The sequence below is a fragment of the Vipera ursinii genome (genome assembly GCF_947247035.1).
Source record: "Vipera ursinii genome assembly, chromosome: 1".
NCBI lineage: Eukaryota > Metazoa > Chordata > Lepidosauria > Squamata > Viperidae > Vipera > Vipera ursinii.
In genome coordinates, this window is record NC_139512.1 from 164,506,949 (window position 1) to 164,524,835 (window position 17,887).

The 17,887-nt window shown below is 39.1% G+C and overlaps 1 protein-coding gene across 1 annotated transcript in view; it reads right to left on the reverse strand.

The window, feature by feature from the left end:
* The window catches only part of PDE1A (phosphodiesterase 1A), a gene marked incomplete at its 5' end in the record, with an annotated part of 119,275 nt that extends 117,364 nt beyond the window's left edge, over window positions 1-1,911 (reverse strand). Inside the window, one exon of the mRNA XM_083375994.1 lies at window positions 1,859-1,911. Coding sequence (XP_083232120.1) covers window positions 1,859-1,911 — 53 coding nt within the window. The remainder of the gene's footprint in view (window positions 1-1,858) is intronic.
* Window positions 1,912-17,887: the final 15,976 nt, after the last annotated feature.

Below are 17,887 nucleotides of genomic sequence, written 5' to 3' on the forward strand. Positions count from 1 at the left end.
CTAGATATCAATAAATACTGTGAGTATATTTGATCTTTAAAACATTTTTGAAAGCTGTTATGTTTGTATTATATGTGTATCATCTGATATATTTGATGGTAACTTCTAGGTTAAATTTCAGCCTATCCTGAATATTTCCTTCAACAGTGAGTCAAGATCCAAGATGTTCCTTGTGATATTCCTATTTAGAATAGAATCACTTTTATCTTTGGAATTTAACTTTTGGGTAGATACTCTTGTCCTTTTTAGATGTAACCCAATGTACTCTTCTAGGGACTAAGGTAGTCCTATATTTGTTGATCATTGTTGATCAGCACTTCAGGGTCAGGTTTTCTTAGTTGCGATCTCATCTGTTCCAGAAGAATTTTAAAGATGCCAATAGAAATAGCTGCAATTATTCTGAGATATGTTATACATCTCTAAAATATATGATACAACTATCACAGCACAGTAGCAAGGCTGAAGTGTAATTACTTTGAAAAACCATTTGGTCCAAAAATGATCACGGAAGACTAAACTAAATGGCATATGGGAATATAAATATGATGGCATTTATCATCAAATATATTAGATGATACATGTATAATACAAACATAATAGCTTTTTTAGAAGTCTTTTCTTTATTGTTTTAAAGATCAAATATATTCAGAGTATTTAGTGATTTTAGACTGCTTTTGTAGGAAAATTCTTAAGTTGGTCCTGATGTTTGGTTGAAGTGATGATCACTTCCCAGGATGTAATACAGTAGGACTCAATTCCATACGTGTCTACATAGTATTAAATCTTATTTAGTTTCTAAGACTGGATTGTTTTTCCAATGGGAGCCTAAAGAACCTAGAGAGTGAGTTTTGTCTAATGATTAAGGTGTTGGTCTAGGAGTAGGGAAACTTGAATTCTGGTTCTGCTTTATGCACAAAAGCCAGCTGGTGACCTTGGACCGATCACTCTCTCTGAGACCAAGGAAGAAGGCAATGGCAAATAATTGCCAGGAGTCAAGTTTGACTTGAGGGGAAGGAAAGGGGAGGGGAGGGAAGAAACCCATCCATGTTAAAAATCACAGCCACGAAATCTTTGCAAAAGAGAACGTCATCATGATTTGGACTTAAAGCTTACAATAGTTGCTAAGGACTAAAATCTACAGTATTAAGATAAGTAGTATGTACAGCTGAATACATGTCAATAGCACCATGCTATTGAGTAGCTGATTTTTTAAAAAATTTTTTAGCAAAACAATTGCATTTATTTTTCCAAATCAAGCATTCTATGAAGGCTCCAATCTGAGCATATTTCCTAGAAGTAAGTCTGTTTGAAAAATGTTTGCATATCACAAAGCCCAAGGAAATGTTATGAATAGGTATTACATTTCTGGCCCACCAACGTATTCAGTTCAACTGAGTCTGAACGAAGTAAGGCACAGAGAATGTATCGGAGCTATTGGCCAGCTTTAAAAACAGAAAATCATTTCTAGGGAATTTTCTTTTTTTCAGGAGCATCAAAATCCCAGCTCAAAGTCTGTAATAAAGTTGATAAAGTTTGGGGAGGTAGAAGGTTCTTGCTGTTTCAATTCCAATATTGTCTCAGAAGCGTCCAAAAGTTTACTACATCTTGGATGAAAATGTCCATCTCAAAGCTCTGCTGGCAGACACACACACACACACACGCACACACACAGACACACGCGCGCACACACATGCACACACACACATACTCAAACAAGCAGACAGAGCAAGTTTAACTTCAGATTCCTGCCCCTGAAAGCCTCTTGTTTGTTTTCGCATTTGAAAGCCAGGAAAAGTTGTGAAAAGTTCCCTTCGAGATGAGATAACTTCGCATCCAGAGGAAGGAGAATGCCACTTACCTAAAGATAGGTCTCTGGAGATGCTTCTTCCTAATTGTAACATAATCATCCATTTAAGTGTGGGGGAGGAACAGCCTCTTCCTGAAAAGAGTTCCCGGGAGAAGCTGGGAGCAATCAGGAAACTTGTTCTTAGCTACTGTGCTGAAGAGACCACACCAAGGTTTTTTTCTGGTGCTGGGGCAAACCTCCCTCCGTGTGACAGTCCGGTAAAATGAGGCCATAGAGACCACATAGAGTCTGAGCACCACCAAAGCACGCAGGCTGTTACACAGAGGCTGAGAGGACAAGTTGAGCAAAGCAGAGAAGAGCCTCCTTTGGAAGGGTTTCAGCTGCCTGAGGAAAATGCGGAACTTTTACCAACTCTTCACCAAGTTTAAAACAAAAATAATAAAAAAAAACTTGGGCTAGATTATTCCAGGCATGAGAACTCTTCTTAAACGCACCGGTCAAAAGTCTTCAACTTGCAGACTGGCTTGCTTTGTGAAACAAGACCAGTCCATTGGGAGGCTTCCCTTTTAATTCCTTTCTTTCCTTTTTTTTTTTAAAAAAATCCTCCCCTTTCTTCAAAATAAAAGTTTTCCAGCTGTTTCAGAGCAAACCCCTGCAAGTGTTTTCTAAATGTTTCTGGGCTGTTGTAAGAACTGTACACAAATTAACAGAGACGGATGGCTCTGATCTCCATTCCTGGCTTCACTTCAAGACATTGCTGCAATTATTTTACAGTCTGGCTCTTATTCACTTTGGCTGATGGGTGACTATAACTATGCACACTAAACCACTACTCATAATTTTTGGCACCCGCACAACCTCACAGCCAAAGCATAGTCGGCCGAAGCACCATCTGATATTTGCAACTGGTGGGATCTTAACTATGCCGCATGGGCGTAGTTGTCCCGTGGTTAGAAAAATGAAAAATAGACCGGGCTCCTTTGTGGACAAAGTCAGATCTTTCATTTCATTCTGGCCACGTACATGGATCATTTATTTGTTTGTTTGTTCAGATGACTTAAACGACCACCCTATCTTAAGCAATTCTGGGCAGCTCACAACAACAATGAAACCAATGTGTATAAAGCAATCATTAAAAAAAGATAATAATAATAATAATAATAATAATAATAATAATAATAATAATAATAATAATAATAATAATAATAATAATAATAATAATAATAATAAACCCTGAGCCTTAATCGTCCCCTCACAGCAAGACCAGTTGCCCTCCTTCCACACTATGGATCTCTGTATTACACTATCACAGCATTTTGGTAAATAAGCCAGATCCTGATGGCTTTCCAAAAGCCCTGCTAAGACTGCTTGCAATTATTTCAGAATATTCACTTTTAGGCAACTTTCTATGGTTGGGGTTACAAAGAGTAACAGTTCTTCAAATACAGGTAGTCTTCATTTAAAAAAGTAACTTTGCCACCAATCTTTGCATTTGCAGTCTGTAAAGCAAAAATAAGCTGAGGGAAGATTGTGTGCATATAGTTTCACTTAGCAAGTGCCTCGCTTAATGACTGAGTTGCCGGTCCTAAGTGTGATTGCCAAATGAGGACTTCCTATCTGGAAGAATTGTAAATATCCACAATACTTCCCATCACTGGTTTCATAGTCCTATAGAAATGAAGGGGATCCATACTCTTGGGATTGGGTTTAGTAGAGGCAGCTGCTAAGCATTCATTAGGAGCTACAGCCATAGAAAGAATAATTGCATATCATAGAGAAGAGCTTCAGATACCTCTCGTCCTTGATCTGCTAGTTTACTTTTTCGGTATTATCTCTGTAGGAGACTATACACAAGTATAAATTGCCCTGTCATGTTGTACAACATGTAGACTTTTTGTTCCCAAGCTCCAGTCCTATGAACTGAGTGATGGGACTGCACAAAGAAGAGAAGGCATGTTTTGGGCATATTTTGTCCACTTTTTTTTTAAAAAAAATATTTATTTAAAACAAAATTAGCCCATATTAACTGTGGGTGTCTGATGTTATTTTGGCCATGCTTTCAGCCTCTCTGCCAGAAAATAACTCTGAAGTAAGAAGAAAGTCTTACATTATTTGTCTTAAACATCAGTGAAACTGATTGCAACCCAATGGGATTGGAAAGTTGTCTTAAAGAATAGCATTGTGGTCTCCCTAGTGAAACTTGATATTTATGATAGGTGACCTGTTATGTGAACCCAGCAAATGTATCCCTGAGATACAGTAAATAACAGCTGAAAAGCCTGAAAACATAGCAAGTCACACTTTGATTGTAGAAAGGTAATTTAATACTTCCCTCATGTAGGACTCTGAAAGTGCACGACGTCTGTCATGACTCCTGTGGCAATGAGAAACAGCTTTTTTTAAAGGAGGCTGTAAGTTGCCCTGAAATCATCTTTGGGAAACATTTTAATAGCCATCCACACTCCATTTCTCACACTGCTACACTTAGTGAAGTGAGGGAGGCTGAAGGTAAAAAGTTTTTTTTTTAATCATGGTGTCTATACTTCAGAATAGTGTCTTACTAGAAACTAGGTTGGCCATCTCAGTGATTGCTTCTTGTCTGTCTATCTATCTATCTATCTATCCAGGGCTTTTTTTTTGTCATAGAACGCTCAGAACAGAGTTCCGGCACCTTTTTTGGATGGAACCTTGTAGGGTAAGCAAGGCGGGTTGTATGACATGAGTGAGCACCTTTTTCTTTTACAAAAAAGCACTCTATCTATCTATCTATCTATCTATCTATCTATCTATCTATCTATCTATCTATCTTTCATTCATTCATTTTCAAGTTTATATGGCCACCCATCTCACAAGAAGTCACTTACTGTGTATCTGATGCAGTGGTTAAGGTACCTGGCTAGAAACCCGGATACCTGGAGTTTTGTCCCACCTTAGGCACAAAGCCAGCTGGGTGGCTTTGAGCTAGTCGTCCTCTCTCAACCCAAGGAAGTTGGCAAGGGCAAACTATCTCTGAAATCTTGCCAAGAAAATTGCCGAAGTTTGTCCGGGTAGTTGACAGGAGTCAACATTGATTCGAAGTTCTCAGTTCTAAAATTCTAATTTGGTAGCATCGATATTATCATAAATAACGGCAACCACCACAGGCCTTCAGAAGAAACAAAACAAAGACCCAAAATCTGGGTATCCTGGTTCTGGTGGGCTTTTGAAGAAGATAACCTTCATAACCTGAACTTATGATGGAAAGGGTCATTTCAGAGTCATTGGTTTAGCCATTCAATTGACCACCTGTGTCAGACCTTCTAAGGAGCAGACATGGAAAATCCTTATTCCTTCTCCCTGTACTGGAACGTTCTCCAGATCTCTCCCCATAGCTTCCTCTCACTGTAGGGGGAACACGGAGTGTAACCACTGCTTCTTATGGATTTTGCTAAACAATCTCACATTGCCCCTACGGTATCTTTGCCTGGTCTTTAGCAGATAGGACACTGCAACTATTTTACAAGAGCAGCTTTTGGCTTATATATAGTTGAATACCAGCAAACTGAGTATAACTTCTAAATCAGTGATACTGATTACTTTCAAAGCCTTTAATTACCACAGATTCCTATTTGCAGAGAAGCATCTCTTTCAATATCAGTCTATAATTTGCAATCTTTGCTGAAGCTCTTCTCCAAATCCCTTCCTTGCAGGTAATACAATATATAGCAACAATGGGTGGGGACCTTGTTGTTGATAACTTCCTCCCCTGATAAAAAGTTACACATTATATTTATTTTACTACCAAGTTATAGGTAGAACTTGAGAAATGCCTTCTTCTTGTTACAGCATCTTATGAAGCTTGACTGATTTCAGAGGTGAGACTTGGTTAATATGTGGAAGGAAGACCACCAGCAGTACAGTTGTACATTGGGAAGAAAACCAAGAATACAACATGGATGTGTCCATTAGAATACCAATCCCCAACCTTTCTGGCTCTGTGGACTGGCAGAGGCAATGGGGCACTGGAGTGGGGAGACGGGATGGTTTCATGTGTGTGCCCACCATTTGCGCAAATGGAGCTTCACTCGCATGCTTACCTGCTGCTTGTGCGGCCTGCTTCCCAACAGCCCATGGACCAGTACCAGGCAATAGACAGGGGTTGGAGACCCCTGCATTAGGACATTAAAAATTGAGCCTGATTCAAAGAAGACTCCATTTTTTACTTTTTTAATGTTAGTATTAGACTCCATCTTTTACTTTTTTAGTGTAAGTATGGTTTTACCATAAACAACTATTTTCTTGCCTTTTCTAATTCCTACTGAACAAAGAAGAATACAAATCAGTGAAAAAATGGCTATATATATATATATATATATATATATAGATATAGATATAGATATAGATATAGATATAGATATAGATATAGATATAGATATAGATATAGATATAGATATAGATATAGATATAGATATAGATATAGATATAGATATAGATATATAGCCACTTATCAGATACCGCAGATCATATCAATCAGTTCCTAATAGCTTTCTGTTCCCACCCACCCACCCCAAATTGGCACGGTATAACAGCCTGAACTAAAATCAGCCATGCTCGTAGAAACATATATCTTATACGTATATCTTTCTCAGATATATCTCCATGGCCCTGAAATTCCTCAATGCTGCTATTAAAGGTACACAAAAATGTCCTTTAATTGAGGTATTTGCATTAAAAAGAGTTCTGCCAATATGTAACATGCCTTTCTAGGCTGAATTACTTATTGAGCTGATTCTCTTAAAATATAAATATGAAATTTGGCGGGCACAGCCTTCTCTAGAAATCAGGGAATAATTCAGATCAACCAAGGAAAATTACTGAAAACAGATATTGGGTTCCAATGTTTAACCAAGTAGAGCATACATTTCTGGTGAATTGTGGGGAATTTTTTTATGTCAATCTTTTTTGAGGAAGGCATCAACTTCATTGGTACGGTGAGGATTCTGAGTAGTGATTCCAAAGTTATGAACTTTTCCCTGCCCTGTGAAAGCTAAGAGCAACAAGTGCTGGTGAAGCTAGAAGATGCAAGCTTAATTTTGCTTTGAAGATAGAAACAGGCAGTAAAACAGGACTTGAAGAGGGCGCCACCTAGTGAATTCAACATGGAATGTTCTGCCATTTGTTATGCCTTTGGGGTTTATGGGTTGGAGGTATGGACAGTTGGGGGAAAGCAGAGAGGATGTGGGGTTTGGATTATTTTCCTGACAACCAGAATGTTGCATAATGTTTCTCAATCTCAGCAACTTTGAGAAGTGTGGATTTCAACTTCCAGAATTCGCTAGCCAGCATGGTGGCTTGGGAACTCTGAGAATGGATGTCTGTAGGCCTTAAAGTTATTACTAAGGCTGAGAAACACTGAAGTAGCAAATTCAATTTTTATTTTTCCTCCCTGATTCACCTGTGGTGAATAGAAATGTGTGGACCGGGACCCTTGTTTGGCTCTTTTAAAAGCGGTGGTAAGGTTCACAATCCTTCCTGCTTATTGGCTGTGTTTGACAAACAGTATGTGCAGATTTCAAAGTCTTCCACCGACATTGGATGTGCAGGAGTTAAAGCCTTGCCCCGAACTGTTGCAAGATCTGCAACAACAAATATCCCTTCACTCTTTTTCCGAACTATAGGCGGAAAAGTGTTGGGGATGAGGGAGAACGGGAAAACTGAGAGACTTCCAAGTGCATCATCTGAAAAATCAATGAAAGGAGTATGCAATCTGCCCAGCTTTGCACATCTGATCACTTTTACTTCTCTGTGTTGTGTCAAGGCATGGAGTGGGAGCTGTAAAGCCATCCAGCTAGCATTTCCCTTGCAGTCCTGAAGCTCAGGAACCTTGATAAGGGCCATGGCTCCTTCCAATGGGGAAGTAGAGGCCCACATCCTACAACCTAGCTTCATAAGGCTTTTTTTTAATTGAAGTTTTACAAAAACAAAGTTTTACCCCCAAATCCCCCCCACCCCAAAACCACCCACTTCCCCCCCCACTTCCCAGAGCTAAATACAGGATTATGGTTATAATAATCATATTCTAAATAAAAATTATGCAAGTATACAATTAACCAAATTCATAATGTGCTTTAACTCCCCTTTAACATAACTACAATCAAAGTACCAAGAACAATATCCCACTAAAATCTACTCATAAGCTAAATGGAACTTTTTAGTCCCATATTTGTTCTAAATATAATCTATCCATCTCCTCCAAACTGAAATATATCTTTCCTGTGAATGATCCTTCAAATACACAAAAAATCTTAGACATCTCTGCAAGATTCTAAACTTTAGACACCCATTCTTCTATAATAAACAAACTATCCTTTTTATATTCAAATTAGTTTCTTTAACATCACAATCTACAATAATACCCCATTATCCAATGGATTCAAAATAAGACTAGCATCCCAAACCTTTTCTATCAAGGTACCTATGCATATTTGTAACAAAATTCTTTCATAAGGCTTTAAGCTATACAGGGGTTGAATTGAAGAGGAATCATCCCAGTTCTTTAGCACCACCGACTGCAGATGAACAGAACAGCTTTCAAGCTGTCAAAGAATTCCCACATGGAAGTGCACAATATCACATATACGAGTTTGGCATAACCTCCCCTCCTTCTTTCCTAACATCTGAGTTATTGAGTTGTAAAACTTCTTACTGCAAGAAGCAGTAATGGCCACCAGTTTTCAGACAAAACTATCCCACTCTGAGGTTGTTTTTAATTATGAGAAAATAATGCAGGAATTTTAATCAGTCAGTCAAACGAATAAATTCATGGTTGAAGATAGTGGGCACAAACACTATTAACACATATCTTCACGTTATATGATTTTTTTTTAGTGCTCTATCATTTCCTCGTTCATACTTTACTTTAAATTCATTTTGTCTCTATATGTGTATTTATCAAGTAAAAAAGCAAAGAAAGAAACCTGTCCAAAAAAGGCTGCCCAAGCTTACATTTACGTAACTCCCAAATGTACACACACACAAATGTGTAAGACTACCTCAATTTATTTCCTTGTCTGGACGTCAGCAAATGGAAAAAAAATACTTCGAAGCTTAACCTAATGACTTTCCAAGCTTGCAAAGAGGGAAACTACTGACCGTAAGCAACGATGACTCATTCAGGCATTAAGAGAAAGAAAGAAAGAAAGAAAGAAAGAAAGAAAGAAAGAAAGAAAGAAAGAAAGAAAGAAAGAAAGAAAGAAAGAAGGAAGGAAGGAAGGAAGGAAGGAAGGAAGGAAGGAAGGAAGGAAGGAAGGAAGGAAGGAAGGACTGACTACTGGTTCCATTCCAGTATTTATTTTATTTATTTTATTTTTCTTTGCACCGTCTGTCATTATGAATGCTTGCAGAAGTTACTGAACACACGTAGGGGGCTATGTTGTCAGACAAATTAATTTTATTATGAAACTTTCTCACCTCCATTGGCTAAAGTATAATATCTTCAGTCTGGGCATTTCCTGTGTGGCTGCTTGCGGTAATAATGCTTCATTAAAAAGTGACATCTATGCAGATCTTTTTATTAATTATTATTAGGCTCATTATCTCATTATCTATCCTAGCCAGTGGTGGTATTCAGCCAGTTTGCACCACTTCGGCAGAACCGGTAGCTAATTTTTTGTTGCCCAGGCCTAGAATGGACTTCCACAAGCAGCGTCCACACAGAGAACCAGTTGTTCACATATTTGAATCCCACCACTGATCGTAGCTATAGCATTCTTGCCATCAGAAGGTAAATGGAGAAGACCTTTCCTTAACTACTTCACCACTGAAAAGGAAAGAAATGAGATTAATAGATTCCAATCTCTTCATTTGTTTTTTTTTCTTTCTAGAAATTGTTCAGTCCTGAAATAGCATCTGTTGGATTTATTCAAATGGGTTGTGTTGACCACCTTATAAATTTATTCATTTATTCCTTCATTCACCTTATTTTATGCTACCTTCCTCTCTATACTGAACTCTAAAATTATCTTAATTTATTTAATTTTATTTATTATATATTATGTGCTTCTTATAAAATAAATATAATTAAAATAAGTTAAATAATAAAATCAGGAGCCATTTTACTGTACTGTGCATTACCTTCATCAAGCACAACCATATGCACGGGCAAGAATTTGTGTCTATATTTAAGTCAATTAAAATAAATCTCCAAGTATACAATACAGCTTCTTGCCACAATGGATCAGATCACATTTGGCTGACTCTATTGAGGGACTGTTCGTGTTTCTGTTGCTGGATTTATTTCATGGGGCTTTCCCCCCTCCATCTTTAAATATACTCCCCATTCCTTCTAATTCACTTAGAACCCTCAGTAACCCAACAATGGCAGTTGGCAGAGTTGATACTTGGCTTCATATTGACCAGCATGCTGGGCATTTGCAAAATAGCATCACTGAAGGAAGCCAAGATCACAGGATATCCTTTGCAAGGATAAAAATAGCAGTAGCATTAATAAGAAATAAATTACACCTTCAGCAACTCTGGGTGGCTTACAAATTATTTAAAGTATTAAAACAATAAAAACTAGAAACAAAAAAATGAGAGATAAAGATGGCAGGATGACAAAACGAGATATAAGCAAAGGAAAACAATCTAGGATAAAAGGAGGCTTCAGTCATCCTTGCCAAAGGCCTGGTCTTCAGGGCCCTGGGAAACACCAATAGGATGGGGGCCGTTCAAATCCAAGGAGGGAACCTCATTCCAGAGGGCAGGGGCTGCTACAGAGAAGGCATGCTTCCAGGGTCTCAATAGACTTCACTGCTTAATTGAAGGAACCTGGAACATGCCAACAACCTCCACCACCTCCACCCTCGTCCCTACCCAATTGCCACTATGGTACAGTGAGAGATAGGCAGTTCCTCAAGTAATCAGTTCTATGTCATGAAGGGATTTATAGGAAACAACCAGTACCTAGAATTGTGCCTGGAAGCAAATGGTTAAACAGTGCATTTCTCGAGCAGAAGTGTTACATGTCCATACTGAGGCATACCCATAGCTGCCTATGTGACTACATTCTGGATCAGTTGAAAGCTTTTGGGTGGTCTTCAAGGGCAGCCCTATGCATTTTGTAAATATACTTACCTAAATAAACATTTGTAAAAAAAATATTTGGGTGCTGGGTGATTTATGGCTTGGGGATTTATGTGTGTAGTTCTCAAAATACCAGAGAACTAAATATGATTGATACCAAAGGCAAAGAAGATGCAGCTCAAAGTAGGGTCAAGCTCAGCCAAAACAAAGCTAAGCACACATCTTGGGAACAAAACCCATTGGCTTATTTTTGAATTAGTATATCTGCAATATACTTTTTGCAAGTCAAGTATCTTAAGCCACTACTGTCTGCCCATGGATTCAATGGTCCTCTATAGTCAGAACTGGATTCTGACAGCAACTAGAACACCACACCAGTTCTCCACTTCTAGTTTGATAATAACCAATGGTAAAATTCCCAGCATTACCGAGAGATGCCAGAGGACAATGAAAGATTCCCAAGAGAAGACTGCTACAGTATTGAGATGGATGGTTCAGGTTATACATTAGCTAACAAACTTTAAAACTCACCTTCCCAACCAAAAGAGAATCCTGGGTCAGCAGTGGTAGGATCTCATTCTCAGATAACATTATTTTTCAATGACAGTATAAGCACTATTTCTAACCAACATTGTATATTTGGTATCACCAGTGAAGATGAATTGAGAAATAACCAGGAATGATGTTGAGAAAAACAGACTAGAGAAATATGTTCCCTTGAGAGTCAAGAGGATGCTATATTTGTTCTGGGATACACACAAGTCAAAACATGGGATTCCTTGGTTTGGAGCCAGTGGGGATGTTGTTATTGGCCTGAGTGAATAGAATTCAGGCTCTTTATTTGAGTGCATTATGAGGATTGTTTTTGTGTATGTTTCCTAAGTCCATCTATTTGGATGTTGCAGTTCACTGATGAATTATAATTGCTTGTACTTAAAACTCCATAAAGCTTTCTTATTTCTGTGTCCATGTGGGAGTAGGATAATATAATGGTTGCCCGCCCCAATTTAATGCGAAGGTTACTTTGAAGGGTTTTACTGTTCTTTGAGAGTGCAAATCACAGAAGGTTTCAATCCCATTTATCTCAAGAAGAAATAGGATTTTTTTAAAAAGTATTACATATGGGAGGGGGGGGGAGAGCTGTTGGCCATGGTTTGCACTGACAGTAACTTTATGCCATCCAAATTGCCCCCATGACTGTAAGCATTATGAACATCAGATGTGAAAGTTGTGTAGCAAAAATGAAGAAGAAATAAGTAAGAATTGCTTTCCTATTTCCATCGTTCCTTTGTTACCTACATTAAAATGGTAGGGGTGGTAATGGACAATAAAAAAGTTAAAGTATTCAATCTTTATTACAGTTGCAGAGCAACACACACAAAAATTAAAAATATGTTAGATGCAATACAAGTCTTTAACTATTTTTGCTTCACGGAATAGAGGTAGGATTTTAGTGTAACTGCATTAAGGACTAAAGGTAGTTCATGATCATCATCCTTCATGATTCCCATGACTTCTGTGGCAAATCAAGAAATGAATTTGTTTCTGATTCATTTGTGGGGTACCTGAAATTGCAACCAGTTTTCTGGGATTTTCTTTAGTAAAATATTTAAAAAAGGAAGTTGCTAGACAATTTCCCTACTGGGACTAACTCTTACTTCACCTCACCATTAGTCTCACACACACACCACCTCAAGTTCAATTTAAACAATACCTCTGTGGAAATCCCTTTTCAAAGCAGTCATTCAAAATAAAAACAAACGATTGAAATGCTGGTCATTTTCCCTTTCTTTGTTTCGGGATACCTGCGAAGATCTGTAAGCAGCCGAATAGTCCAGGTTAATCACAGCTGTGCTTACCTGCTCTCTTCACTGCAGACACAAGCAGCTATAACTCTTGCTGATATAACTTGCTGCAAAAAAAACGGTGGCATGTGGTTCTTTCAACTTCACAGCTCACCCTGAGGTTTCGTGGAAAATAAAGGAGATCTTTGCAGGCAATTGGGTTCCCCCAGTAGTAACTGTTCAGACCGTTTGAAATGTGGGAGAAGGAGAGAGGAAGCGAGCCATTCATTTGAGTTCACTTTTGTGTGAAGTGGGCACAGGTGGTTTTTTGTTATTCCAGGAGCTGCAGAAGCCATCTGAATTCTCTTTTTTTGCACCCTCCCATGAATCACTTGAAGAGAGTCCTTCCCATCTCCGCCAGGAAGTCCTCTACCAGTTTGCTGTTTTGAGAGCAAGAGAAGTGAATGCACTTGGAGCTTAGCTTTCAACAACTTCTTGGAAGTGAAATTATGGTTGTGTTTTAAGAGCTCCGCAGCTGCATCCATATTATGCAGGCTTCTTTAGAAGTGCCTACGCTAAACTGAGTGAGACTTCTGAATAAACACGCAAGATTTGGGGTGACAAGAATCACCAGTTCTGCAGCAGTGCAACGCATTTGGCAAAACAGTTGAAATGACTTTGTTTCTCTGCAAAAGCAGTTGCGGCAAAGCAAGTGACAAGAATTAGTTATTCAGCATTTTGAGAATTTCATTTTTAAATCTGTCTCTACTTTCCCTTTTGTCTGCTCTCAGATGACAAGGGTACATAGTTGCTTTTTCTATCAACTGAACACACAGACAACAGTAGTTGTCACAAGGTGGATTCATCCACTAATTGATTTTTGATTAGTTGAATGTCTATGGAGATTCTCAGCCATTCAGGTCATGGTTATCCCAAAGGTGTTTTTTCACAAGGCAACTGGACTTTCTTGTTTTTCTTTGAAACGTTTCAATTCTCATCTAAGCAGCTTCTTCCGATCTGAACAATGATTTTGAATAGTTGATTAACCCACTAAATAGGTATTTTCTAGTTGGTTCACTCTGGTACGTGCAAAACGCTTGTTTAATTCTGATTAGCAAAATGGGGAATGAGAGAAGGCTAGATCTCTCTCCCCACACAACTCCACCCATACATATAAAACTCTTTTCCCAGTTATTGGAGCTCTCTTATCAATAAGACAACTGCTGTTCCTTCCCTTCCTCAGCCTTAAATGTATGAAGCATATCTGATTGTCATCTTTTGCTACTGCATATCGGCATTATTAACCGGCACTCAGTCTGGGCCGGTTTGGGGTCCGGCGGGATGAGGTTTGGGTCAGAGGCGGCTGGTTCTGGATCTGTGGGGGTGGGGCTTCAAATCCCCACAACGATAGGGAATGGCAGCAGGTGTGTGCACAGAGGGCCATATCGACATCTGGGATCGCGCCCCCGCTGCTTGCGAGCAGTGACGCACTCTGACCCTCCGGTTAGCACCCTTTTGCCCGGGGGTGAGGGTGATCAGGCCCCTGAGCTCAGGCTGGTTTACCTTAATGCCAGATCCATTGTTAATAAGGCTCCCCTCGTTCGTGACTTGATCGAGGAGGAACGCGCGGATCTGGCATGCATTACGGAAACCTGGTTGGGCTCGGAGGGAGGGGTCCCTCTGATCGAGTTATGCCCCCCAGGTTTCCATGTGCTACACCAGCCATGGGCTCAGGGTAGGGATGGTGGGGTGGCGGTGGTTATCAGGGAGACTTTATGTCTGCGGGAGACCACCATTGTCCAGATGCCCTCGCCGTGATGTCCCGTTGCCTGGAGGCGGTCCAGGTCTGGATGGGGAGAAACAGGCTTCATCTCAATCCCGCCAAGACTGAGTGGCTGTGCATACCGGCATCTCGGGTTAACCAGATTATTCCACCTTTAACAATGGGAGGTGAGGTGTTACCCCCCGTTGATAGGGCTCGCAACTTGGGCGTCCTCCTGGATTCACGGCTCAATTTTGAAGGTCATATAGGAGCCATGACCAGGGGGGCTTTTGCCCAGGTTCACCTAGTGCGCCAGTTGCGACCATATCTGGACCGAGATGCCTTACGCACAGTCACTCATGAGCTCGTGATCTCCCGTCTAGACTACTGCAACGCTGTCTACATGGGGCTGCCCTTGAGGACCACTCGGAGGCTTCAGCTGGTGCAGAATGCGGCCGCGCGAGTTGTGATGGGGGTTTCCCGATACTCCCATGTAACACCTCTACTCCGTGAGCTGCATTGCCTTCTGGTTGCCCTCCGGGTGAGATTCAAGGTGCTGGTGATGACCTATAAAGTCCTAAATGGCTTGGGTCCGGGATATCTGAGGGAACACCTTCTGCCAGCATCAAGTTCCCTTTGTCCAGTGTGCTCCCACAGGGAGGGTCTTCTCAGGGTGCCGCCGGTAAAAGATTGCCGGCGGATAACACCCAGGGAGAGGGCCTTCTCTGTGGGTGCGCCTGCCCTCTGTAACCAGCTGCCTGTGGAGCTTAGGACTGCCCCTGACCTTCGTTCATTCCGCCGGGACCTGAAGACCTGGCTCTTTGAGCTCTCCGGCCCAGGCTGAGAATTTTTAACTGGGGTTTTTATTTTTAGGGATAATTAAATCTTTTTAAATTGTTTTTTAACTTTTGTATTTTGTATTGGTTTGATTTTAAAATACCCTGTAAACCGCCCTGAGTCCTTCGGGAAAGGGCGGTATATAAATCTAATAAAATAAAATAAATAAATAAATAAATAAATTTGGGGTTAGTGTTGTCCCAGGCATTTTTCAGGGAATAATGGAACGCACACTTAAAGGCATTCTGGGTGTTTGCCCTTATTTTGATGATGTGCTTATTGCTGGAGAATCCACAGAGGTGTTAGCAGGCTCAGAGCCATCCTACAGGGCCTTTAATCTTTTTTTTAATTGTTTTAATTGTTTTTAACTTTTGTACTGGTTTGGTTTTAAATACCCTGTAAACCGCCCTGAGTCCTTCGGGAAAGGGTGGTATATAAATCTAATAAAATAAAATAAATAAAAATAAAAATAAATGTGACAATTTAATCATTTCTTGTTACCAGTCCATAGTACAAAGTATTGATAACAAGAGCAAAGCGAATTGTTAACCCAAGTGAGCTCCGACATGCCAGCTGTGCCAAAAGTAGCACAACCCAACTCATTCATTATGATTTTTTTTTTGCCACCAGTGACAACAATGTAATACTGAGGTAGCTGGACTCAGAAAAGTCATGTTACAATACTTTCTTGAATGTTGTTTATCCCTTATTCCTTTAAACGTTCTATTGTTGCCCCAGAAGTGCTAATGATTTTTAAGGGAAACAAGTAAAACACTTCTGTGGATGTGTAAAAAGACCCTGTTAGAAATGTGGATTGTTTCTATCCAATCAAAAAGAGAAAATGCTCAAAAACGGGCACTGCTTTTTCCAAGCAACCTTCTTTGAAACTGGGGGAGGGAGAACAATTACAGTGAACGTACAGAAAGGTGCAGAAAATTTCATTCCTATTTCCAATATGTTCCTAATGTTCCTAATCTCATCTCAGCTGGATGCCCTACCTCTATCCTATTTCAATCAAAAAAAAAAAGCAGTGTTTAGAATGTTTAACTAAATGTAGAAGTAAATACACTGCTTCTGAATTTAAACACTTATTAACATAAAACGTAAATAAAGGGAGGGTGCTAGCAATTATGTTTCACATATAATATATATATATATATATAAGGTTTTAAGATGAGGTATTAAAGATGTATTTAATTTATTTTAAGATGTATTAAATTTATTTAATACATTTACGAGATACAAGTTCTATGATAATCTTTATTTTCTTCTTTTAAAATTGATTAGAGAATGTTGTGTCCGTGGTATCCAAAGATTCAGTGCTTCACTCCCCAGGCTAATAAAATAGTTGTTGTTGTTGTTGTTGTTGATATTATTATTATTTGTTCCACCCAACTGTAATAAATTGTTTTTGTGATCATTTGAGTTCGAGGCCTTCGTAATACTATAACCAGCACAGCCAGAAAATCCCACAAGCATTTCTTCCAGGCACCAGGCCATCAAATACATAAAAACAGATAAAATTTAATAATTTTCTGATTCTTGGATGACATACAAAATCCCCTGGTTTCCTGTTTTATCAGGTCTGACGGTCTGTTAGCAGCTTCATTTTTTTTTAAAAAATAATATTTTAATTTCTGCTAAATGTCTGCCTAACTAATTATAAAAATGCTGATACTGAAATAAGCTTTAAATTAAGGAGTGTTTCAGTGCATACTGATTTTCTTTTTAAACAACAACAATCCTTTTTAAAAAATGCTGCATGTTCCAGGGTTTTTAGTAAATAAAATTTTGGCAGTCTATCCTTCTTCCAAATCTACTGACTTACCCTAAGATATTTGAAAAGAAAATTATGTAACTGTATAAAAATACCTATTATTTCAGTGAGATTAGAATTTGATTACAGTTTGAATCTAAGACCCATCATGTTTCACAATGTCCATCATACAGATGAAATATGGGAACTTGTAAATAGATAAGGATCACTCCATCCCGCCCATCCCCTTAATGTAAAATAGGCAGTTGCTAGATAGTAGCTTTCAGCAGAGGAGAAATACTTCAAATCTGCCACTCTGCCAGTAACATTATATTTCCATAATCTTGGCCTGACTGCTAACCACTGCTTGTTTCCAATCGTTCTTGATATTTGTGTATGTATCTATTTAACAACATTTTTGTCACCTTAGTTAAATGACTCTGGACAGCATGCAAAAGAATTTCAGACAGGAATCTCCTCATAACCTCAAATCTAACGATAGAATCTAACAATAAAAACCAATATAAAATCAGATGCCCTACCTCTATCCTCAGTAAGCATTAGACCATCAAGAGACTACCTAAAAACAAACCTTTCTGCAGTCCGGAAGTCAGGGACTAAGCATACCTCCAAGGCCGTATATCCCACAGAGTAGGTGTTAATTTTTCAAGATAAACCAGGTCAGGAAATAGATGGTGCAGGATAGATGATTGGAACTCTACTTTCTGCATGATGGTAGCTGAATTTTTATTTCAAGGTTACCTCTGTCCTACTCTACTCTAGAAGCTACCACAGAGTACATCTGCCTTATGGTTCATGTTACCCTTATCTCATGCATGTGGAGATCTACAGCATATGTTTTAGATGTTTAAATATTC